This window comes from Plutella xylostella, chromosome 3, assembly GCF_932276165.1.
Source record: "Plutella xylostella chromosome 3, ilPluXylo3.1, whole genome shotgun sequence".
NCBI lineage: Eukaryota > Metazoa > Arthropoda > Insecta > Lepidoptera > Plutellidae > Plutella > Plutella xylostella.
In genome coordinates this window covers 897,919-923,806 of record NC_063983.1, presented here as the reverse complement: position 1 = coordinate 923,806, position 25,888 = coordinate 897,919, and the positions used below count along the sequence as shown (strand labels likewise).

Sequence of the window (25,888 nt, the reverse complement as noted above, 5' to 3'; positions counted from 1 at the left end):
CGTATATATTTCAAATAAAGAGGAAAACACGTGGAAAACACTTCAGATAAAAGAAAACACGAAAATTTACGAAAACTTAGTTGTTTATGTTGGGTGTAATTGACATTTAGCAAAGCGGTTTGTTTAACCATTATAAATAATTATGTTGAAAATAATAAATTATTTTCGTAGAAAAATTATAAATATTTATATTATAGTATCTGGCATACGAATATTTCCTGTGTGAAAGAGATATCAAACGCAGTCTGAAGAAAGACAAGCGCTCCTGGGCCGATGGCATATCACGAACAGCACAAGTCGCTGCGTCAACAGGGAATATGAAAGAACTGTATAGAGCCGCGAAACAGTTATGCAGTAGACCTATAGTCACAAAACCCATTAGAGGCAGAGACGGACATCTCCTAGTCACAGTTAAGGACCAGCTATCCAGATGGTACGAGCACTTCTCCGAAGTCTTCAAAGCTCCAGGCTCATCTGTTGAAAGCGAGGCAGAGGAATCTCAGGCACTACTCAACATTGACACAAGGCCACCTACGAAGATTGAAATAGCAAGAGCGATACAATCACTGAAGAATGGCAAAGCACCAGGCAATGACGGAATTCCAGTAGAAGCTTTTAAAGCGAATGCTGATGTGTCTGCTGATGTCCTGTTTTCGCTCTTCCAAAAGATCTGGGAGAAAGAAGAGGTGCCAGAAAGCTGGAAAGAAGGCCTGATTATAAAACTGCCCAAGAAAGGGGACCTGACTAACTGTGGAAACTGGAGAGGCATAAACCTGTTGCCGACATGCTTAAAAATACTGTGCAAGGTGCTATTGCACCGTATGGCGGCTCCTATTGACGAAGGACTGCGCAAGGAGCAAGCTGGTTTCAGGGCAGGTCGATCGTGTACTGACCAAATAAACCTATTACGTACAGTTCTGGAACAGTGCAGCGAAATGCAGTGCGAAGTGTTTACTCTCTTCGTAGACTTTGAAAAAGCGTTCGACAGAGTGAAGTGGTCTAGCATCTGGAAAATCTTAAAGAGGAAAGGTATCCCGGAGAAAATCATATCGATGATACGATGCCTATACACAGGTTCCTCATGCAGAGTTCTGCACTGTGGCGAGCTCACTGAACCAATACCTGTCACCGCGGGCGTCAAACAAGGCTGTTTACTATCACCCCTCCTCTTTATAACGGTTCTAGACGACGTAATGCGTAGAGCCACATGCGAATCGCAGAGAGGTCTGCCATGGACACAGGAACAGCAATTAGAGGACATCGACTTTGCAGACGATCTTTGTCTGCTATCGACTAAACGCCAACACCTGCAGTCCAAAATTGACGACCTCGCCAGAGAAGCAGAAAAGGATGGACTACGCATAAACTGCTCCAAAACTAAAGAGATGCGTCTCAACACGTCGGATGATTGCGCCGTGCATGTAAACGGGGAGGCCGTGGAGAGAGTGAACAAATTCACGTACCTCGGCAGCGTCGTGGACCCACACGGCGGAACCGAGGCCGACATCGACGCCCGCATCAACAAGGCCCGGTCAGCCTTTGCGCAGCTCAAGCCCGTCTGGGACTCCTCCGTCATCGCTCGCCGCACTAAAGTTCGGATTTTCGAGTCAAACGTCAAGTCAGTACTCTTATATGGTTGCGAAACGTGGTTCGTAAGAGATGACCTAACAAGAAGGCTACAAGTGTTTGTCAACAAATGCCTTAGACAGATACTAAAGGTATTCTGGCCGCGAACCATCTCGAATACGGAGTTATGGAGACTGACCAACCAGAGGAGAATTGACTCGGAAATCCGGCTTAAGAAGTGGAGCTGGATTGGCCATACGCTGCGGAGATCCGAAGACCATCCACCCAAAATCGCCCTGACTAAGTGGGCTGCATCTGGCAAGCGAAAGAGGGGACGGCCAAAAACCACGTGGCGTCGCACTGTCGTGCAGGAGGCAGCCGCCCTCGGCATGAGCTGGCACGAAGTCGAAGGCGTGGCACAGGACCGGTCAAAGTGGAAATCTACACTTCGAGCCCTATGTCCCTGATTAGGGATCCCAGGACCTGATGATGATGATCTATAAGATAAATAATCGCTCGATATCATCTTTATCTAAGGATTTAATGAATATAATTTATTCTGGACTGATTTTTTTCTATCTAAACTATTATGTAATTTGAGAACAAAACGCAACGGTATGTCTGAAAACAAATATTGCACAAGTGTATTTATATACGGTCAAATGGCTTTCAGTTTGGCAAAGCCAGTCGTTCACTCTACCATTCACAAATGTTATGTGATACCACCAAAGCAATAGCCATTGGACAGCGCTTTCTTTCAAAGTTCAATGTCTTTCAGAGTTATGTGATAGCAATGCTGGTAAACAGTATAATGACGAAGAGTGACAAGGTTTGAGCCAAGATTCGGATATAAGAATGGCATGAAGGCCGCGGAGACGTTTAACATCAAAAGTTGCCAGCATATCTGAAAAATGAGACGGAATGCTTTGTGCGTTGATATGAACTACGTTAAAGTTTTTCTGAACACTCGAGAAATTTGACACTAAAGTATCTGACAAGCACGGAATACTTTTAAAGCTGCAGTTACTACTATTTAGTTCGTCTGAAGAAGCACATGAAACATAACTGCCGTCACTGTCGTCACAATTATCAAGCATTGTTGTATGTTATAAAAATAAATATAATAATATAGTAATAATAATATAAATAAATAAGATAATTATCAATTTATAACTTTTAAACCTAATCTAGTTTGCTACCTGCATAAAAGGTACCCGCCAGCTATAAGAAAACAAATTAAAATTGGAACACAGCCAAACAAAAGCTTTAAATTATTGTTCTGAGAAATAAATAATAATTTTGATCTGTGAACCGAACTACAAACAAGAAGACACTTATTAGCTCATTTCTTATTAATGATCTAGTTAAATAGGTATGATATATATGATAATAAGCATGAATACAATCATGAAATGAATCGGTGCATCGGTGAATATCTCGGGACAGATCTTACACAAACAAATGATGTCGGCCAGCTCCGCTCATTGAATATATATCGAATCATGAATACAAATTCAAATTTGCCTCCCTCTTGCTCAATAATATAACATTGAACGCATCCACTTCACTTTGTAGTAGTGATTAGATGCAGTGGTATGAATTGATTTCTTTTACTGATTTTCTTTCCATCATTTTCAATCCATTTTTTTTTTACAATCCTATTGCTGAGTAATGCCATACTTACAAACTTTTTTTTAATCCAAGAGTATATTAAAATCTGGGTTTTGAATCCACTTTAGGTCGTCACTGTACCTACATACAAATCGATGGCATGGCTCGCGTGTCGACGTGCTAGCGTTGTGCGCGACTGTACCCGCATACCCACATGCCTTCCGTACTGGAGCCTGCATTGTGATACCTTCTCTACATGACTGTACAATTATTGTACATACATATTCTACGTCGAATCTAGAGAAAAATTCACGCTATGATTAGGTTTTGCTTATTGATGCATGCATGTAGTGCCTTGCCGAAAACGAAGTAAGTACTTATAATACTTAGTTACTGATGTCGATTCTGAAGGCACATTTTTTTTGTTGGTTCCTTTCTTACTTCGTAATTTTTTTTGACTCTCAATTATTAGAAAGTAGAAGTAATCCAGTTCCTCCAGGAGGTATTTAAATCCAAATTCCAAAAAAAACTTAAACAAACGCGCTAATTTCATATTCCTCAGGTCTCATTTGTATGTGCAAGAGTGAATCTGGTAAACACAGTTGACTGATCGCTCATCAAGTTTGACGTCGAGTTACAGCAACGGAGTTTGTTCGCTAACCGAGCCTGCCATTTGCCTGTGAATCGACGCCGCGTCTTACATAATAAACAACCAATCAGGGAGCGGGTTAACTATGTAGACGGCAGAGCGACTAAACGATAGTAGAGGTTTTGAATTTGATGTGCTAAAGTCGAAGTTTTGGATTACGACTTGTTAAGAATGATCCCTTGAGTCACCCCCTTTCGGCTTAGTATACATACTTACCCTTTTTGCAACACCCTGTAAACATTAATGGTGAACCAATAAGGGCCCAAAATACCAGCCCCTCCTTGCCACAAACATCATAGCTGACAACGACGAAACCCTCAATTTTCCAACACGATGAATAGCAAAGGAAACATAAAAGAAAATAAGAATGTGTAGTTAATTTATTGCGCAGAAGTACTCCATACGAAGTGGGCACTTGCTATAAGTTGTTCGCCAATATGGAATGTGCCAATAACATCTACCGTGTATAGGTACTTATAGGTTTTTGACATGTAATCGTAATATATTATGAATAAATGACTTATGACTTATAGGGTGGAATATCTTCAGTGAATCAATGTACTCGATTTTCGTAGCAACTATCATCACGGCACAGTAGTGAAATTGGTATAGTAACCAGCTAATGACCCGCTTGAATGTCGCTCTGGAATCGCTGACGAGGAATACTACTAAAAACACATTTGGAGAGACATTTCGTCGATTTAGAGTAACCTCCTGGTCCATCTCACAGTACAAAACAGCCAATTATACAGAACCAACATTAACGAGCTACAACATCGAAAGATATTGTCGCAACAACGTAGAAACGTAGCATTGTATTGTACAATCAAGCACTGGAATACATTTAATTATTACAGCCTGTATTGATACTCGTACAATATTATGCAGTAGCTTGTAGTAATTAATAAGGGATGAGAAAGTTAATTAATTTACCAACGTATTGTTTTATTGTGAGGGACTAAGAAGTATTTTATGTCACAGGCAAAAAAATATCTAATTCATCATAATTATCATCAGTCCATCATTTATTTATTTATACTTTATTGCACAATTGGCAATAGTAAAAATGTACTATCAGGTGAACTTAATGCTAAAAGCTTTTTCTGCCAGTCAACCTGCAGGAGGTACATAGATCAAAAGATCATTGTCCACTGGAGATACATAGGCCTCTCTCGCAATGACACTGTGTAGTGTAATTTCTGTGTAAATTAATTTGGGATACAGCGATAATGGAATAATACATATTGTATACTTCAGTACTCAGCAAAGTGTTTCGAAGTTCCTACCGAACAGAAGGCAATTGCGGAAAAGGCCGAACTAATGTGAATTTCATGTAATGTGGAAAGTGGAAACACCCTTAATGACACCCAAAATTGTATGTCTGTTTGAAAAGGCAACACCACACTGACACTTAGAATCCAATTGATTTCATCAGACTGCTGTAGTGGTTAGTAACCCGGACTGCTGAGCCAAAGGTCCCGGGTTCGATTCCCGGCTGGGGCAGATATTTGTTTAAAGACAGATATTTGTACTCGGGTATATCTATGTATTTGTGTAGATATATCAGCTGTCCGATACCCATAACGACTCGGCCTTGCTTGGGGTCGGATGGCCGTCTGTGAGATGTCGCCACATATTTATTCATATATTTATAGCACATCGGCTATGGACGTCAATAAGACTAGATCTCGGCAAGACTACAGCTGAATACTGAATACGCTTGACGACTAGTCATTTTTGTCTGTTAAAGTAACTGCTGATAACGACAGAATCAGATGCTCTTTATTTTCCTCTCGGCTAGGTGTGACAAAGCCTTTATTGAGTTTATAGCTTTCATTCTCGAAGCCGCACAATAATTTCCTATCGTCGTTCTTTAAAACATTACGCCCACATTAAAGCCAGTTATTATGAAGAGCTTTATAAACTCTTACGACCCAATCTTGGTGTTAATGCCGCATTAACAGAGGCACGTGTAGGGTCAAAAGTATAACTATCTGAGTACTGAATCGACCAGTGAAAGAAGACCCGTGGTTTTAGCGCTTTTCCACTGAAATAGTGTAGAGTTTGTAAGGTAGCTAGCGGGTTGAGAGGTCAAATGCTTTCTACGTGTTAGAATGTGTTGGTACACCGTCTTTTGTTTTCTGGGCGGTTTAGTGACCGCGTTGGGTTTTCTTTAGTAACGTTTAACAGCATCTGGCCTTTTGAGGTTTATGAGGAAATGGGAGAGTTGTTATAAAAAGTAGTAGGTAAGTACTTAATCTTCATAAAAAGCTCCTGTATGGTGAAGTTACTACTTAATTTAGATGTGTAAAGTATATGCCTGTGTAATTTTATTATATTAAACACGAAATAAAACTCTTTAATTTATTCATATTAGAGTATGTTTAGGCTATAATTCAAATGAGGTTTCATCTGTATCACAAACAGTTGCACTTGGATTAGTTAGTCCTGCACTAAGCACTGTCTGTAAGCACTCATACGACTTAACACTTCTAGTGTGAAGTTGCGAACTAGTCGCAGCTTAGTCCCTCGAGTGTCCGCACTATTGTGGGTATGATGGCTTCACCTGGGTTAACTGGCTTATTGCAAATACTTCTAGTATTGTCTGTGGATGAAGTTTGCTCGGAAAGCAAATGAATTTTATTTGAAGATAGGTTTTAAAGATTATACTTTGCATAATGTATCAGAAAGTTCTGGAACTTTTTGTAAAGATAAATATGCCTATATGTTTTGTATTGTTGACTCTTTCAGTTTTCATTCCAATAATCCGTTGGCTTTATGGCCTTTTTTCTTAGCCAAAAGATTTTTTATATAGGTTCTCAAATAAATAAAGGCGACGACATTAAATTACATATTTATTCAATTACTTACTACTAAAAAGTTTTAATAATTTAGGTTTAATTACATATTTACAAAATTTCTTTCACATTTGTACAAAAGTACAAACCGATAATACTGTAACAAATAATATTTTACAGTACATAAAAAATAATTTAATATTTTAGTAATGGCACTATATACTATATCTTACAACAATATAAATTAATATTACGATTAAGTAATGCGTTTTTCTAGAAAATACCATACACATATACATATAACAATGTGAATATGAAAATAAGCTTTTATTCATAACCTGTAAACGTCTCGACTGAATAAGACAAATAAAATATGCAATCTAATAACAATGCTGATCAAGTAAATTAACTCAATACTATATACTCACACATAGTCTTAGCTACAGCAGATCACCGTCACACATCACAAGGCAGCTGTTGATACATCAGACACGCTCCAATGTTCTCCTCAGCACTTCTCTGCACCACGGGTGGTCCGAAGTTGACGGATACAGAGAATGGAGACACAGAACTCTGCACATAGCATCTGTCGAATGGCGCTCCAGGGCAGAAGGTTTGGCCACAGTGGTGTGGGTCGCAGACTCCGTTCATTAGAGATGAATTCTGGAATTTGAAGGAAAGTTGTTGGTAATTTTGCGAGGCATATGGATTCGCTTTCGTCAGCTTTAAAGAGTGATAATAAAAGGATATAATCATCAATAAAATCATGAGATATAAAGTAAAGAAAGATATAAATAACATTAGGTTACATAATAACAGGTCTACAAAGTCCACAACAAATATAAACGTACGTACAGTTGGAAATTACTTTTGTATCTAAAATCATTTCTTATCGACTAAAAAAGAAGGGAACAATCACAAGCAACAAACACAAAACAACAAACAAAATACAAAACCAACTGACCGAAACAAAATACTCGTTGTCGCACGGAATAGTGATCCTGTCTTGGCAGTGCTGGCGGCCGAACCCTCGCAAGTCCAGGCCGAAGTTCCCGTAGCCTTGGTATCTGAAGTCATCGTCTTCTCTCAAGTAGTGCTGCGCGTACGGAGACCAGAAACCCCAGGTCTTCGGAGTGGAGAACCCTCTGGAACTCTGCCCCCAGAGCCAAGACGGCCAAATAAAGCTCCAGATCTGTTCGGGTTAGTTGGTTGGTTAAGGGGGGCTAATGCTACAGGGTAATATATAGATATGGGTGGAACGGAAGCTGTAATAATTTGGAACTTTATAGTTATGGGGTCACATGCTTATGAATATTGAGGAATTGATTTTTTCATGCTGATACGTAGGGTCATGCTGTTTCTGGAGGCTTAGGCAATTCATTCGGGAATAACAAAGCTCTATTTTTATAAATTCTAAAGCTACCACTTTGTTACCGGCATAACTGGCGTCTACATAAGGATGGTAAGTAATTCAAAACTACGATGTTAAATTATAATCTATTGTTTTATCTAGAAACTTAAGAACCAACCAACATAAGTGGCGATCATTTAAAACTTCCAACAGGTACTAGTTGTTTTTACTGATATCTTAAATCATATTTTTGTTGAATGTGAAATAGCCAGGATCAGTTAGAAGGACTACGAAGGCCTGAGGTATGTATGTACTTTTGGCCCCTATACTTTGTTTATCTCCGTGCTTATAATCATTCCAACAGGTTTCCTTAGCTGCCAAAATCTTACCCGAGAAGCCATAGACGGCACGGGGGTGACTGGAGCATCCATGCTGGCTATCTGAGGATCCGCTCCAGAACCTTCCATATCATCTTCTTGGACCTGGTCCATCACTGGCATCATTCCTTCTTCCACTATCGGGTCTGTGGATTTAGAGAGATCATTGGATTGTATGGTAAGTGAGATTGCAAAGTTAATAGGGTTAATTTTAGGGACATGCTATTGGGAAATACTGAATAGAAGGGAAAAATACAACCCCATGAAGTTGTCATGAAACACCTAAATAATTAGGAATGGAACAGGGTGACTATAAGATAATTATGAAAGAAAGTGAGTAAAATATCAGACGAAGGGCCAACTAACTGACACTTCAATACTTATCTACTTCTACAAGAAGGTAATTTACAGGAAATCAACAAGTTAGTGGGAACAAAACAACGAAGAACAAAACCGAATACCAACGAACTACAAGGGTACAACTCTACAGGGGTATTCAAGAACCATTCTCAGCGGCTTGCTGGTCCATCCCTGCAGTAGCCAGTGGTGCTGCGGTGGCTAGAGGGACCATGGTGAAGGCCCCCTCAGGTCCGTAGAACCCTCCACCCGCTCCGCCGAGCGAGCCCGGGGCAGATGGGAATGCTGGAGTAGAGGGATTTTTATTTAATATTTCGTGACGATAGGTTTAAATTCTCGCATGAATATTTATTTTGGTGGAGCTGTATTGTCTTTATTAAACATTTTTCTTTATTATGGAAATTTAATTTTTTAAAAACGTATGTTTGGGTTCATGGATCCCTAACAAGAATATCCTACTGTGCTATGAGTAGGCAAACCTCACGAATCACACGATTCACGCTCAAGGGTCATTAAATGTCTTAAACAAGTGACCGTGATTTGGCTGTTATGTATTGCCCCATCCAATCGCCAATTAAACATATATTTTTTAAATAGCCAAATTTGTGTCCCACTGCAGGGCAAAGGTCTCCTTACATTTGGTCCAACGATCGCAATCCTCCGCCACTTAAACATAACAGCAAATATTATAAAATAAATAAAAATAAAAAAGCCTTTTATTTCTCACCAAAAGAAACTTATGCTATTATCATGCAGAAAAAATAATATTTAACAAACATTTAAAAATTATTGATTTAAGTACTTATTGTAATTTATTATTTTACTCTTAAATAAATTGTATTATAAATTGTATTAATTAATTAATTAAAAGCAGCAAATATTATTCTACTTAAAACTTTTGGGTCCATTCATTGCTGAGGATTGTGGTTGTAGGGAAAAAACACCAAGGGCATAAAAGCAGTATTTTCTAGACGAGCCAGTGGACACGATCAGAAAAGCGTATTTCGACCAGAAGTTTCAAATGATGAGCTGAAAAGATCAACACTCTAAAGCCACTTGGATAAATTTAACCATTCTTCAAATTGGCTTTCGCAAGATAACTTTAGAGCGCGGAACACGAAAGTTCAAAATGATAAAGTCAGGTAGAAAACCTACTGTTTTGAACTCGCACGTGTGTTCCATGCCGAGTGGGCGGGATCGCGTCACGTCCCTACAAGTTCAATTTAACTTCACTTACAATACTGTTGCACTTTAAAGTTGGCTATTGCTTTGAAAGAGTTTGTTTATTTTGCGCGACCGTCGTTTGTACGAGTTCGGATGGTCCTAATTGTAGCGATGGAAGTTTCTGTTTAGTTTTCTGGTGAAACTAAAACTGAAGTTTGTTCATTAAAATACATCTTTTTGTGTGTGGTTAATGTTTGTAATGCATGTTATATAGGTAAGTTTTCAAAGTACCTAATTAAAATATCAGATGCAATATGCTGGACTATTTTCCTCACTTCGTCAACTCTGATATGATCATGAATATAATATACTTATAGCCTTTTTATGAGAGCTTAGCATCGCCTCATTACGCGTTAGGATAGGAATTAGGATTAGAAATTCCGGAAAAAAAATAGCCTAGCACTCAGGAATACCAGCTGTAGCAAGGCATTATATTAGTAAACTTTTTTGTTTACAGCAGTTATTTAGTACATTTTTTACATACTTACCTACCAAATATTTCCTATTTATATTAGACTTCTATTTATTATTAGGTATACAGAGTATGAAATGTGGTAAAGTTAGCCAGGAACTCTGGAAAGAGGCTTCTGCTTATCCCGGGAATCCTCTGGAAAGCATTTAAGGCGAGGCGAAACTCACAAGCTATAGTAAGTAGGTGTCTTATTGAACAGGATGGGTACTAGTAGTTTCAAAGGAACTGATTTCAAATACAAAGTACGTACTTAAATCAATTTCGAAACCTATTTCCATAATTGATTTCAACATTTCAACAAATAGAAAGAAACTTCATTTGGTTTCTTATTTTACGAATAAATTCGGGAAACGTTTTTACTTTTTCCTTTTAAATATTTTTCGTTATTCAATATTCTGACCTCGTACTTCATAAATCAGTCTGTATCCATTAGCTAACGAAACGCTTGGGTCGAGATGGGCCACCTCGAAAATTGGTGCTCGAATTGGATATTAGGTGGGTGCTTGTATGTTTTTGAAATTTTATCTAGATTAACAAGCAATTTTGAAAAATGCTTTACATGAAATAGGTATTTTATTATTTTGAAATAGTTAACTAGTAGTGCTAGCTCACGAATTTCTTCCATCCTACATCAGTTTACACAGGTGTTTTACAGAATGGCAAATCGTTATCTTAAATTTCAGTCAAGAAGTAGTGAAATTATAGATAACGATCAAACGAAAACTTACACATTCGAAATAACTGTGAAAACGGATACAAACTTCTGTCTCCAATATTCACAAACAATTTCCATTGATTGAACTCCAGCTATCAATAGTTTCAAGACATAATTACAGATCTGAATATGATGAAGTTTACAATGTGGACAGCGCTCGCACAAGTTGTGGCTAACTTAGCCGGAACTACAAGTTGGCTCATGAAACTCATGAAACTGTAGGTTATCCAGATGTAAGCGAATTAATATGTGTATATGTAGGCTTTTGTTCAAGTGTTGCTTAACTTCAATGATCAGTCGACTACAGATGCTTCAACTTCACCTGTGTGTATTCGAATATATATGTCGGTTGTTAATGGGATGGCCTATAAAACGCTTCAGATCTTTCCTGTCTTCAGGATTTTCACTGGTAAAGTTGAACTGTAATAGCAGACCTCACAATTGTATGTCGGTGCTCCTGTTACAACGAATTTTGATGATATAGAATGGTCGAATGATACTTAACATCTTAAAGAATTAAGAAATATTAGACATTTACGTGAGCTCTCACCGGAACAGATAAGTTTGTCGCACTCTACTGGTGGTCCGCTAGGTAGCGGCCGTTGATCGCGAAGTTGAATGTCAATATTGTGCGTCACGAAACCTTACGCTATACCGAAATATTATAAAGCCGGAACACACTGCAGTAAAGTAACATGCAATGAAAGAATTCCCATGGCTCTAGCAGCTAGCAGTACGCAACGCTAGCGCTGGCGCTTTGTTTGACGGTATTTTATCATAGTAGAACAACACATCTTAGCGTCATAGCGCGGCGTCAAGTAAGCACTCTGACGCGCGCTAGTAACAGTGGTAACGCGTCCTGTTTAACAAAGACTTGGGTATGTATGAATGAAACTCACCAGCCCCGTACTTGTGCGCGCCTGTGCCGGGCCCGATCCTGAAGGAGCGCGGGGCGCAGGGCGCGTACCGGATGGAGCCCGCGCCCGCACTGCGCCGCACGCACGCCTGGTACTGGTGGTCCGCTAGGTATCGCCCGTTTATGGCGAAGTTGAACGTTGAAAATCTAATACATACTGCAGTAACGTAACACATGGAAGGATTTTCATAGTGTTAACGCCCCGCGCGCATTAACCGTGCTCACTTTGAGAATGAACAAAGCATTTCAACTGTGGGAATTCCTTTCTTTGTGTGTCACATTGCATCCTATTTTACTGCTGTGTGTATCCGGCTTTATGGTACGGTTAAGCGTAAACTTTCGTGACGTTGGAATGAGGCCCAGTAACACATACACACATATGCTCACGACTGTAATCCCCGAAGGGGTAGTCAGAGGTGATTCGCAAGCGAGTCATCCTCTTTTCGCTGTCCATTTTTGTACACGTGATAGGTCGGGAGTCGTATCGCTGTTTTTGAATGACTACAGAGGCGCAGTAATGGGATGGCCTATAAAACGCTTCAGATCTCTCCTGATTTACTACTTTAATGGTGTGAAACTCACCAGCCCCGTACTTGTGCGCGCCTGTGCCGGGCCCGATCCTGAAGGAGCGCGGGGCGCAGGGCGCGTACCGGATGGAGCACGCGCCCGCGCTGCGCCGCACGCACGCCTGGTACTGATGGTTGGCTAGGTATCGGCCGTTCATCGCGAAGTTGAACGTAGATAGGCTAATACACACTGCGGTAACGTAACACGCATTGAAAGAATTCCCATAGTGTTCACTCCTCGCGCGCACGAACCCTGCTCTCTATGAACAAAGCATATCAACTGTGGGAATTCTTCTCATTACGTGTTACATTACATGCTTCGTTACGGCAGTGTGTATCCTCCTTAAAGGCGTCAGTCAGAGCGCTAACTTGACGCTACGCTATGATAATAAGATGAGTTGTTCCACTATGGTAAAATACCGTCAAAAAGAGCGTCAACGCTAGCAGTACGCAACACAACGCTAGCTCTGGCGCTCTGACGGTATTTTACCATAGTAGAACAACACATCTTAGAGTCATAGCGCGGTTTGTCAAGTAAGCACATGACGCACGCTAGTAACGCGCCCTGTTTAACAAACACCTGGGTGTGAATGGAACTCACCAGCCCCGTACTTGTGCGCGCCTGTGCCGGGCCCGATCCTGAAGGAGCGCGGGGCGCAGGGCGCGTACCGGATGGAGCCCGCGCCCGCGCTGCGCCGCACGCACGCCTGGTACTGCTGCGGGGCTAGGTAGCGCCCGTTCATCGCGAACTTGAACGTTGAAAGGCTAATACACACTGCGGTAACGTAACACATTGAAGGATTCTCATAGTGTTAACGCCTCGCGCGCACGAATCGTGCTCACTACGCGTATGAACAAAGCTTTTCAACTATGGGAATTCCTTTTATTGCGTGTTGCATTGCTTGTTACGTTACTGCAGTGTGTATCCTCCTTAAAGGCGTCAGTCAGAGCACTAACTTGACTCCGCGCTACGATGAGTTGTTCTACTATGGTAAAATACCCCCAAAAAGAGCGCAAAAGCTAGCAGTATGCAACGCAACGCTAGCAGTATGCAACGCAACGCTAGCAGTATGCAACGCAACGATAGCGCTGGCGCTGTTTTACGATATTTTACAATAGTAGTACAACACATCTCAGTGTCAAATAGGCACTCTGACGCGCACTAGTAACGCGTTTAACCAAGACTTGGGTGTGAATGAAACTCACCACCAGACCCGTACTTGTGCGCGCCTGTGCCGGGCCCGATCCTGAAGGAGCGCGGGGCGCAGGGCGCGTACCGGATGGAGCCCGCGCCCGCGCTGCGCCGCACGCACGCCTGGTACTGCTGCGAGGCTAGGTAGCGCCCGTTTATGGCGAAGTTGAATGTCAATATTGTGCGTCACGAAACTTTACGCTATACCTACCGAAATATTATAAAGCCGGAACGCACTGTAGTAAAGTAACATGCAATGTAACACTCATTGAAACTATTCCTACAGTGTTACGAGGCCTCGCGCACGAACCGTGCTCACTACGTGCATGAACCAAGCATTTCAACTATGCGAATTCCTTTCATTGAGTGTGTTTATTGCACGCCATTTTCCCGCGTCTCGCGTGCATATTCCATACGTTGCAATGAATACTGGTATAAAAGCGTGCGGGGCAATCCCGCGTGCGTGATCAAATCTGCATGCTGTTAAAACAGCATTACATTACATGCTAGGCTACAGCAGTGTGTATCCCCCTTAGTAGTGTGTAACTCACCAGCAGCCCCATACGTCTGCACCCCGCCGCCGGGCCCGATCCTGAAGGAGCGCGGGGCGCAGGGCGCGTACCGGATGGAGCACGCGCCCGCGCTGCGCCGCACGCACGCCTGGTACTGATGGTTGGCTAGGTAACGGCCGTTTATGGCGAAGTTGAAGGTGGATATTGTACCTGTATAGACAAATAATGTACTTAAATAAACCTGTATTTGGAGCTCCTTTCCTTCTTGTGGGAGGGAATAAACGTCAATAATGGAAAAGAGCGTTTTGCGTAAAATAAAGCGTCGCCGAAGTATTGCGTAAATGTACAATTGCTATAAAATTATTTCAGGCGCGTGCCCTTCTTTCATTTTACACATATTTAGATTGTTGAGTTTAGCGATTTCCTCGGGTCTGCTCACTTATTTCCTACACAAAAAATACATCAAAATAATCACGTATACCTTAAACAAAACACGGAGTGCACTTATTAGCAAAGTTCTTAGTTATGTTGCTAGGGCAACCTATGTAATAGCCGCAATAAGGCTGTAAATTTCACAAGGTTACAACTACCAGTAAATTTATTTACTAGCAAGTAGGAGGGATTGTCCAGGAAATTACGCCATAAGTTGGTGAGCGGCCACTAGTGTTAATTTCCTGCTGCTGCCCTTCCGACGGCGACCTACCCCTTTAATGAACCTCATTTCTCCTTTCTATACCTACTACGTAGCTGGGTATAATTTTGTGAAGGTTTAAAATTGCCTACTTATTTCATTGCAAGGTTGTATAGTAGCTAGAGTATTAAAATATGACATAATTAGGTTTTATCGAAGAATTAGCTCCGCCAACGCAATAAATTCGCCCTTTGTTACAATAGAAATCTTGAAATTATTAGTGGTTCCCTAATTCATTTTATTTTAAGTACATAGATATAAAACTCCCTCTACTGTTTCACAACACTCTGTCCTCAGCCTTCCTCATCCAGCCAGCCAGATATTTTACAACAATAATTAACACAGTATATAAGTACTTAATTACAACAGTAATTTATCAACACCTCAGGCCTACAGCCTTCCTCATCCACCTATCTAAGGACATATTTCTAGCAGGCCAGACATATTTTGCTCACCATTGTCAGCAATAAAGTACTGTTTACACTAAATTACAACAGTAATTTATCAACAACTCTGCCTACAGCCTTCCTCATCCATCTATCTAAGGACACCAAACTCACCATTATCAGCAGTAAAGTACTGTTTACACTGGTGCGGCGCGGCATTGGCCAGCGGCATCTGCGCGATCTTGAGCAGCCACAGCCGCGGCACGAGGCTGCCTCGCGCGGCGACTGACAGCTGCGTGCGACGGTGCCCGGCCAGCTCGTCTGCCTCGCGAGCCTCCGTGTCCGTGGAGAGGGTGTGGTAGACTGGAAGAGATGGCAGGTGATAAGAAAATGCTGGGTGTGATAACTTTGATGTCTTTTCAGCGTGGACATCGATCTCCGTAACGTTATGGATGTACTTCGATAAACGTAACTTGTATGTAGGGATTTACGATAAACACGGTGATATAATTGAACTGAGTGTGCATTAAACTAGTTTAGGTATCTACGTTGATGACGATAGAGCATAAGTGCAACTTAGTGAGGTTTACAAGAAGCGGCAGCGATCTTAAAATATCTGCTTAGGACTAAATATGTATTTATGGTATAGGATTATAGCTATAGTAGTGTATTAAGATATGATGTATTTAATTACATTTAAAATAAAGAGTCAACAAATAAGATATAAGTAAGTAAACATGGCATTACATAACCATAACTACAGTATTTACCTACCTATCTAACTATATATCTAAAGCACAAAACACACATATCCTTCGGGAAACCCGTTTTAATTAAAGGCACCGGAGAGCGCCTCGCAACTAACTATTTATTGAACAGCTTCAATATTCCGCACTCACTGGCACGGAATATGCCAGATTTCATTCACTATGCAGAGCGGCATACACGTACGTAATAATGTATCTATTTGGCCTAAATAATGTATATCTCGGGATATATTGTGTGATGGGGTCAAAATATCTGCCGAGATATTTCGAGAGTAGGTCACAGCTATGGTGTTGCTACTAAAATGTACTTACCTCAAAATACACAGGGTACTACATACGGTAAATGCAGTACACTACTATAATTTTATAATACTAATGTTTTTCCAAAGAAATATTGCCTCATATTCGTGAGTAAACCCATATAAAAAGGTACTCCGTTTACATTATTTGTGAACTTACTTACGTTTTCCTAAACATGATTAAATAGAGAGCTACAAAATGAAGCACAAAAAATAAGATATTCTATTTAGGATAATCTCAATTTACTAAGCAGGTAAACCATTTCAGATAATGCTTTCCTTTCATTGCGGGAAAAGCTCCCGTTATCTATAGGCTTACTGGAAATATTTACTCCCGACAGAAATTGGTAGGGAAATACCGAAAAATTATCTTTCTTCACTATCTTAACAAGTTTGAAGGTATGGTTTACTGCAATTTTTCACTTAAAAGGGGGTATTTTAAGATTAACGATTACGTCTGTGCTTACTTAGATTCTGAAATAATTCATTAGAAGCGTTAAATAAAAAAGTTTTCCTCAGAAATTCAACCAAAACATTGTTTATAATTATTGTAAAGTTTTCTCTTTAGGTACTATTCTTACTCACTGTGTTGTCCATGGTTTTGTCCGCATACTCTGAACTGATTCCCTTCCTCACCTAGCGTCATCACATCTTCATCGCATTCACCGGTCGCCCGGTTCGGCTGCCCCTGAAAAATGAAGAGAGCTTATTTATGTGTCTAGTTGCCTCTTGCATACTTAGCACGGGGCGCAAGACGCGTATGTCAAGACGTGATAAAAGTTTTCTGTCGCACTTTTCACATTGCACGGCCCCATGAGCGATAGCAACGTCCGGGATGTGAATACGAGGCGTAGGGCCCAAAGATGGCATGTTCAGCGGGAATCAAGTAACGAATACGGCAACGCTGCACCGTCTGTAACAGCCACTGCAATTGGAATTCCATTTGCTCACACCAATTTACTCAAACATCAAAAGAAAATAAAAACTCACAATACTAAAATGCACGAAGTCGATCCTCAGCTGCATTATACCGGCATGAGCCTTCTCGATGGTGACGTTGCAGTCCCCCCGCCCGCCCCACAGCTCCGGGAAGCCAGGTGACATGAAGTACGTCAGGTTGTTCTGGACTGTTCCACCGCAGGTCACCTCGACTGGAAGAAGAGAGTGTGTGAGGAGTGCTGTCAATGGTGTTAAAGAAGCCTGGGGGTTGTAAAAGTATCCGTTACCTAGTTGGTTTCTGTGGAACTTTTTAATTCGAATGGCATGGCGAATGAATTTATGGCATATATATTATTATTGAAATAAAGCCAGTATACAAATTAAGTATTAAAATTAAGTCTTTTTGTATAATCATCGCTTGATTGGAAGGTGCAGTGCAGACGGCAGTAAGTGTTTTTCCACAAAATCATTTGTCGCCAAAGGGCTGAATAAGAGGGTCATAAAAATGCGCAGCCTTCCATATCATCACTGTATTCAACAAACAATCGACTACGAAAACTCATCTCAATTTATGTTCCTGACAAAAACAATAAGAGAACCGTGGCATGCGACGGCCGTATTGTCTACCCTCTGAAGGGTTTACTCTACCTCTACAAAGCAAGAACGAACGAGAGCTTACGAGCAATCTGTGCATTTAATGCTACGGAATAGAGTCGTGATTACTGAAGCAGTGCTCTGAAACTTGTTTCTCCTTAAGGTAGAGTTGCCCTCCTGCCCCGAGGGTATCGGAAATAAATAAGTAAGTGAACAAAAACTACAATTTGTACACGCCACGCTCCGTGCAGTGTCCGTGGATCATTTCTGTGTTTCCCATCGCTGTCGGACGTGAGGCCATCGCGTGAGGCAAATGAGTGGAGAGCGGCTGCAGAATTACACGCGCTTGCTACGTGACGTTTGGACGGGTTTTATTCATTACTTACATTCATAGAAACGATCTATGTAGGCCTAGAAAAGAAGGGTGTTGAAGTTACCTACATGTGGTTAAAGTGTGTTAATACCTACTGACTACTTTTAACTATATAGCTGCAGAGGTTCAGAGAGAAAATTTAAACAAATTCGTATTGTCATGTTTTATCGAAACTAAGGCCTCATTTGCCAACTCTTCAAGTAAAAGAATACCTCTTCTAATATTGCTATATTATGGTAACTCTAGTGTTACGCCAGACATTTGCAAGTATAACTTCGGATGAGGAAATTGCAACTTGCCAAGCTAGTAGATATCTTCCTACTTACCATGGAGTATATTATTATACCATGCTACTTCCTATATGTATTATGTCAGAATTCCGGCCCAGAATACACTAAGCGATCGTTCATTACCAACCCGTAAATAAATTACGAGCCTTTGAATATGAGGCAAACAGAAACAGGCAATCTACAGCCTCTGTAAGTGTAACGCGGGCAGTAAGCCAGCTTTCTATTCCTTCTTAGAAGCCGTCACGTAATGAATCCTGAAAAAACTTGTTACTAACTCATTATGACTCCAAATTGGTTCCATTATACCACTGAGGATAAATAAATGACATGAAAAGGGTAGCTGTTACATAAATGGGAATAAAATGGAGTAGGTAAGTATAGCTATCATTTTGATACCATGAGCTCATCCTTAATTTTTATGTTTCTATATCAGCAATTGACGCCAATATAAAAGGCAACTTAAACTTTCACCAACATAAGAATTATTATAGTTTTTGGGAGGACTTCCTTTACGTTAGTATTACATGCCTAATTGCCTATGCGATGCGTCCTTGACAGGTATACACAAATATACTTACTTTTGTGGATGTGAGTGTGTGATTGATCATATTAGATACGAGGTGGAGTATCAGACTAGCGCACTGTATGTGGTGTTAGTGGCGCTTGGAATTCCGTTTAATTTGATTCCATTGTCCTCTCTCAATCATTGTTAATTACCATGCTCCATGAGGCTGCGACAATCAGCGGCCATTTTGTGAAATTGGGGGCCTACCACGTAGCTTTCAGCAAGAAAAGCTGATCATTTATTCAAATTTTATTCATATAAGTTGGATTATTTTCCACCACGCTCGTCTATTACAGCTATTACGTTGTTCTTAATCCGTAGGTAAAATACCGATAATACATTTTGTGTCTATACATTCTTAAGAACCCATTCAAAAAATCTAAAACCTTCAACTAGAGCCACTAAATATTGGTGTGAAATTTGGTCTATTATGTTCTTTTCTCAAAGCGCCAACACTTGGCTCACTCGAATGGAACTTTTGTGCATATCATGCTCCTTGCTAAGCTTGGACGATTTCCATCCACGCTGATCCACTGCGAGTTGGTGGATTCCTGGGTTCACAATATCTGGATGTATGTTTCCCTCTCGATACTTCCTTTCATTAACCAATAGGTACATATTTTTGGATAAATTGGTATTATAATAACTATCCAGTTCGCCTCCATTGGAACCCGCTAACAGAATTAGATGTAATCGCTGAAATGGGATGATGTAAATTCAGTAATGCCAGTGATTACGGTACGTAGAATGTAGATATGAGCTTGGCATGTGTGTACCTTAGATTATGTATTGGTTTCGATATTGCTCAAATGCTGAGTCAACACTTATATACTCACCTCAAAAATTAGTCCCAATATGTTTGGCCCAGTCAAAAACATAGTTCATCCAACAAGAAACTTGTTAATCTCCCGTTAAAGTAGGTTTGAACTTTTTGTACTTTACCATGAAGGTAGGAATCCTCACCCATTTAAACACATAAGTATTTAAAAAATATATGATGTCGTTCGTATCGTTTAGAGAACATTCCATAAAAAAACATGAAAACAATATTCAGTCCCAAACTCTCCCAAAGAGTACCTCATGTAATATGAATACGAATGCAAGCAAATAAATCACATTCAATCACCGTTATAAATAAATAAATAACAACATCCACCGCCGGACACACCGTTTTCCGTTTACAGTAAAAGTTTTAAAATTAATTCCGTTCAATTTCGGCCGCGGCGACGCCATTGTTGTCGGAATAAAGTGAAAATGCATTTCCCGGCCATTGCGGAAGGTCTTTCTAGCTTACGAAAAACGAACGACTGTTGAGTCAACAGTGTTGACTGACGAGATAGAGCCGTGGGCCGTGGTAAGCGCAGCTGCTTAAACTGAGCTCAAATTTCTCCATAGGGGCCGCCCCCCTCCCCCTGGTAATATTTGGTGAGGTTTGGGACCAGACCCCCTCCCCCCCTTGGATCACGTGTATTTTTTTGGAAGTCAATGTAAAGGCTACCTATTTTTGACTAGAAAAAATATAACGAAAATTGCGTTTTGAATTGAAACGCAACCGGCGGGCGAGTCAATCAAGGTAATACTGTAAAATTTTTGCGCCATTCAAAATTTCGGTTCGGAATATACCTAGCGCTTTTTGACAAAAAATTAATACACGTGATGTCTAACCAGACTTCTTTCTTGACAGATGTGTCAAAAAAGTCAAGCAATAATCCCTGGTTATGCTCTAACCCACAATGGAGAAATTGGCACATAAGTTTTTTAGACACCTCTCGTCCGTTGGTTTTCGTTCGTTTGGTTATGGAATGTCAAAAGAAAACGTCTCGACTAATAGCACCCCACTTCTACAACTTAGCTCTTATTAGATGAACTTAAAACGGTTTGACGTTAAACAAAATACGGACAGTCTTTTCTTTGTTTTTGTATGTAAGACAAGAGAAAATATAAAAATTTAAAAAAATCAGACGCCATTTGGTTCGTGTATTGTTAATCTAAGTTTTTTGTATAGCTAGAGTAACCCTACATAGTGGATACGACTCACGGGTAATGTGAGCTCGTTTACAGTACATTGTACAACTCCTGCAGTTGTCAAATTGTGTAAAAGCGTTGTTACGAGTACAAGTGTTAAACTGTACACCTACTGCAATAACTGAATTACAAAGTTAGGTCAGTTATTGTGCACTTTTGAGTTGGACGCACACGAATGAACAAAATGTTTCTAAGTAAATTATTTCTGAGTGCATTGTAGCTACTGTTGATTACAGTTTTCCCACGGAAAGCCCTTTTGTTTATTATGGGTAAAGGCTGGTTATTCTTAATAATACAAATTTTAAGTATTTTACCGCAGTTACGGTCATTGTGATTTAACTGTAACGCCTCATTGACCATTTTGACCTAAACGGCACTTGTTTTGCCGCCGTAACATGGCCTACATACATGTATGCAGGTGAGACAGAAAAAAACGTAAACTTTGTATTAAATTACTAACAATTTGTCAGTTGTAGAAAATGTAAGATTGTAGTTTATTACGCTTGTATACAGGGTGTTTCAGAGATGATCCGAAAATACCACGATTACCACGTGAAAGATAGATAGTTTATTAAGTAATAATTTTTTTACAATTTCTTGATTTCTCATACAAAATTTCAGAGTGAGTTCGTTCGGTTATTTCTTTAAATCATGTACCTAGTTAAAGTATTTATACGAAACATAGAGTTTACATGCTGTATATAGGTTGTTGTTGTTCCTATGGCACCCCAGAGGTGCAGAGGGTCTCCACTAACGTCCGCCACTTCCGCCTATCTTCGGCTGTACTTTTGGCCTCGCTCCAGCTTAGTCCAGCGGCTCGCAGCTCGTTTTCGACGCTTCGGCGCCATGTCTGGACAGGGCGTCCACGGGAGCGCTTGCCATTTGGTGGCCTCCAGTCAAAAGCTACGTTTGCGGCATTCGTAGCTCCTCTTCGTACAGTGTGCCCAATCCATCTCCACTTTCGCTTCGCAATTTCCTTGCCGATGGGAGATTGTCGGCACAGCTTCCACAGATCTTCGTTACGTATTGTCTTCGGCCAGAAAACGCGCAGGATCGATCTTAGGGACTTATTGACGAACACTTGCAGTTTGTTCGTCAGCCCTTTCGTCACTCTCCACGTTTCGCAACCAAAGAGCAATACGGACTTCACGATGGAGTCGAAGAGGGAGATTTTTATCCGCCTTGTGAGCACATTCGAGTCCCAAACAGGTTTGAGCTGGGCAAACGCAGCCTTCGCCTTCTTGATCCTGCTCTCTATATCCTCATCTGCTCCTCCCTGACGGGTGACCGTGCTTCCGAGGTAAGTGAATGTATCGACCGAGTCCAAGCGTTGGTTATCGAGTATTAAGGCGTCCGAGGTTTTAGCCTTGATACGCATATCGACTGTTTTGCGTCGGTTTATTCTCAGACCCATTACTCTGGCTTCCTCCTGCAGGTGTACGAGTTTCTCTTGTAATAGGTCGAGAGTTGGCGAAATCAACACTATGTCGTCCGCATAGTCTAGGTCCTCTAAGACACCTGAAGCCCAGCTTATGCCTCTCGGGATAGCAACCACGTTCCTCATCACATCGTCAAGGAGAATAACAAATAGGAGCGGTCACAGGAGACATCCCTGCTTGACGCCAGCTGAAATGCGTATTGGGGCCCCAAGCTCTTTTTCATGAACATGTATATAGGTACCTACTAGTAATTGAGACGAGGTAAGTAAATACAGCTAATTGAGGTGTAATCATAATCAAACACAGAAATAGTTAACTACCCAAGTGTTTCATTAAAGTGAAAGATCCGTCCTAAAGTAAACTAGAGCAACAATAAAACCTTTACTTTGGTTTCGCTTTTACTCAATAAGTAGCGGAATATCTTATTAATTTACATAGCTAATTAATGCACCCTTACCGTACGTAAATTCGCCATCTATTCTGAATGGTTGTCAGGAATGAATATTTTGAATGCCACATTAATTTATGATTTTGGGTCAAACATTAGCTTTTAGTATGCAATTGGGCAGAACCTCGATAATAAATCTACCTATATGGTTATTAGAAGAGTTTTGATAAAGTTAACTTATATACTTAGTAACAACTAACAACACAAGCGAGTTTTGACTATTTTCATCAGTCACAAAGTCTAATTCATAGAACGTATTGTAAATTTACAACAAGGTTAAAAATTACTTTGAAACACACGAGTTTCGACTCTTTACGTCAGTGAATAAGTTGAGATTCGTATATCACAACGTCAATTTCAAACCTATTGTAATGTGTGAAAAGGCTCTATGAATTTGGGGGTAAATTTACTCCAGTATCAGGTCGTCGCTTTACAAACCTCTTGTAAACTTACCCCCTTATTCATAGAGAAGTTACATAACGTTTTAACTAATAAACTGTTTTGTCCCTCTCCGACAAAGAACAATTTGTTCTTTGACAGAGAGGGACAAAACAGTTTATTAGTTAAAACGTATTGTAACTTTTCTATGAATAAGGGGGTTTCAATCCTATGAATTCGGTGCCTAATATTCACACCAACCTTGACTATGTACCTAACTACGTGAACGAGTAATTTACTAGTGCTACGGCTTTCTTCCATGAGCATAACTTTGCCATAATAGCATCACTTTTATCGGAGGCATCTTACTCTTTTATTGTTATTACTTTTCACTTTTATTTACTAACGGAGAATCTGAGGCTATCTTCACGCGTACGCTTCGATGGGTAAGAGTTACTTTAGATAACACACACGCTTGGTGAAAATTGCTATGATTACTGCTATACTTAATTGGATTAAGTAAATAGACGACCGACTGGATGTTGGAGTGGTTTATAGTAACTCTGACTATTGTGCCTGGAACCCAGGTTCGAAATCCGACGGGGTCGGATCCTCTCGGGTCTTGTCCCCAAATAGTGACAATAAACCCACCCTTTACCACTTCGGGGGTTTTGTGACTACCATAACTTTTTCCGTAGCCAGTTTTTCCTATTCTTTTGTTGTCTTCTTTATCAGCCATATTTTACGATACGTACTAGTTTGTTCATTGGTACACTATCGTTGTAAAATAGAATTCATAAACCCACGAATATCTACAACAAAGTACTTATAGCTGAACTATAGCGTTCCAACTATCTCTGCTTCGTAGGAAGCACATAAAGTATGCACAAAGTAGGGCAGCAGGATGCTCCCTACACGGATAGCATCAATGGCCGCTCTGTAACATTCTACACTCTGCAAAGGTTAATGAGGGCGCATGTGAAAAGCGTCTTGTGTTTAGAGAAATTGTAGCATTTTTAAAGACGGACAGAGAGAAGAGTTACTTGTGTGTGTCGAGTGTGAAAAGTGCATGTGTAAATTTGAAACCGAAAACCAATTAACCGTTTTTGCTTATATCTTATTTCATAGAATTTTTGAGACGTGACCTGCTGCCGTTACACGGGTTTTTTATCGACGCATATAAACGTCACTATATCGCGATTCGCCTTAAATACGGTGTTGTGATTGGTAGAACGCGCATTGAACGAGTTTATCGACGTCGCTAACGAACCCGCGTAGCGGCCGCTGGCGGAGAGCTAACAACGGAATAGCCAAAAATGGGTGCAGATTACCTACTTCTCTAATAAAAAAGACCTTGTTTGCATTTCTAAGTCTATACATACCTTTCCAACAAAAGCGTAAGCTTTTAATTAAACACAGACAATAACCTGTGTATTTCTTGGCAAATATTTTCATTTTAATTTAGGTAGGACCCCAGTACAATAGGGAGTTTATTACAGTGAAGTTGTGGAAACAATGGCGGTGCTTGTTTACCTACGTGGCTACTGTAAAATCTCGCATTTACGAGTATATCCCTCCGGAGGCTTGTTGCACTGAGTAAGGTAGTAGAGAAGCTCTATAGTGGTGATAGCGTAATGCGCAAATTTAAGCCATAGCTAAAAGTCCAAGCGTACCTACTACGCTATGTTAGTTTTTTGTTGTTGTATGAATTAGCACACAACACACACAATATACGAAAACGTAAAATAGTCGTCACGTGACTCTGAGAGGTGCCGGGTTTCTTGGTCCAAGACTATACGTTTTGGTTCTCGGCAGAAGCACAAACCCATATTAAATTTGTTTTTTTGTTGTAATTAATAATTACGGCTCCAAAAATATATAGAAAAGTAAAACGACTACCATAATGTCGTATCCCATAAAGAGATTTTATTACTGAATGATCCAAAGAAGCCAACGCATGACTTTTTCATAGCGTGCCATAATTTTCCGGAAGTTATTAGTATCATTGTAATCAAATATGTTTTATCCTTGTTTTATAATGATATTGATGGTAAAAAGATTTATGCTCTTCTTTGTTGTTGTTACGAATATATGAACCTATTAAAAAAATACTGAAGGGTCACTCAGCTTTTATAGAATCTTTGGAGATTTACTGAAAAAATAATAATTTATAACTTGATTACTTAAACCAAACTTATCAATTATCTACGTTTTAAATGCTTTTTACCTTTATAGAAACTCCATTTGTCGTAGAACACTCTATACGTATAACAATCAGCAATCGTAACCTAAGAAAGCTTCCTAAGTGAATGTTGACTTATGACCTATACCAGCATGCCTAAGCCTCGACCCAGGGCACAAGCGTGGATCTGGAAACTGGTTTGTGGA

At 40.3% G+C, this 25,888-nt stretch overlaps 1 protein-coding gene across 2 annotated transcripts in view; it reads right to left on the bottom strand.

Annotated features, from left to right (window-relative positions):
• Positions 1 to 6,936: 6,936 nt before the first annotated feature.
• The window catches only part of LOC119693499, a 46,214-nt gene continuing 27,262 nt past the window's right edge, over positions 6,937 to 25,888 (bottom strand). The window contains exons 3-10 of one of the 2 annotated variants that reach the window (XM_048622447.1): positions 17,440 to 17,600; positions 17,035 to 17,137; positions 15,558 to 15,746; positions 14,346 to 14,516; positions 8,857 to 8,994; positions 8,365 to 8,498; positions 7,589 to 7,816; positions 6,937 to 7,287 (exon numbers count right to left, since the gene is read on the bottom strand). In XM_048622447.1, the coding sequence (XP_048478404.1) occupies positions 7,081 to 7,287; positions 7,589 to 7,816; positions 8,365 to 8,498; positions 8,857 to 8,994; positions 14,346 to 14,516; positions 15,558 to 15,746; positions 17,035 to 17,137; positions 17,440 to 17,600 (1,331 nt within the window). In that variant the 3' untranslated portion in view covers positions 6,937 to 7,080. The remainder of the gene's footprint in view (positions 7,288 to 7,588; positions 7,817 to 8,364; positions 8,499 to 8,856; positions 8,995 to 14,345; positions 14,517 to 15,557; positions 15,747 to 17,034; positions 17,138 to 17,439; positions 17,601 to 25,888) is intronic. The other variant, XM_048622449.1, reaches the window with a different exon arrangement.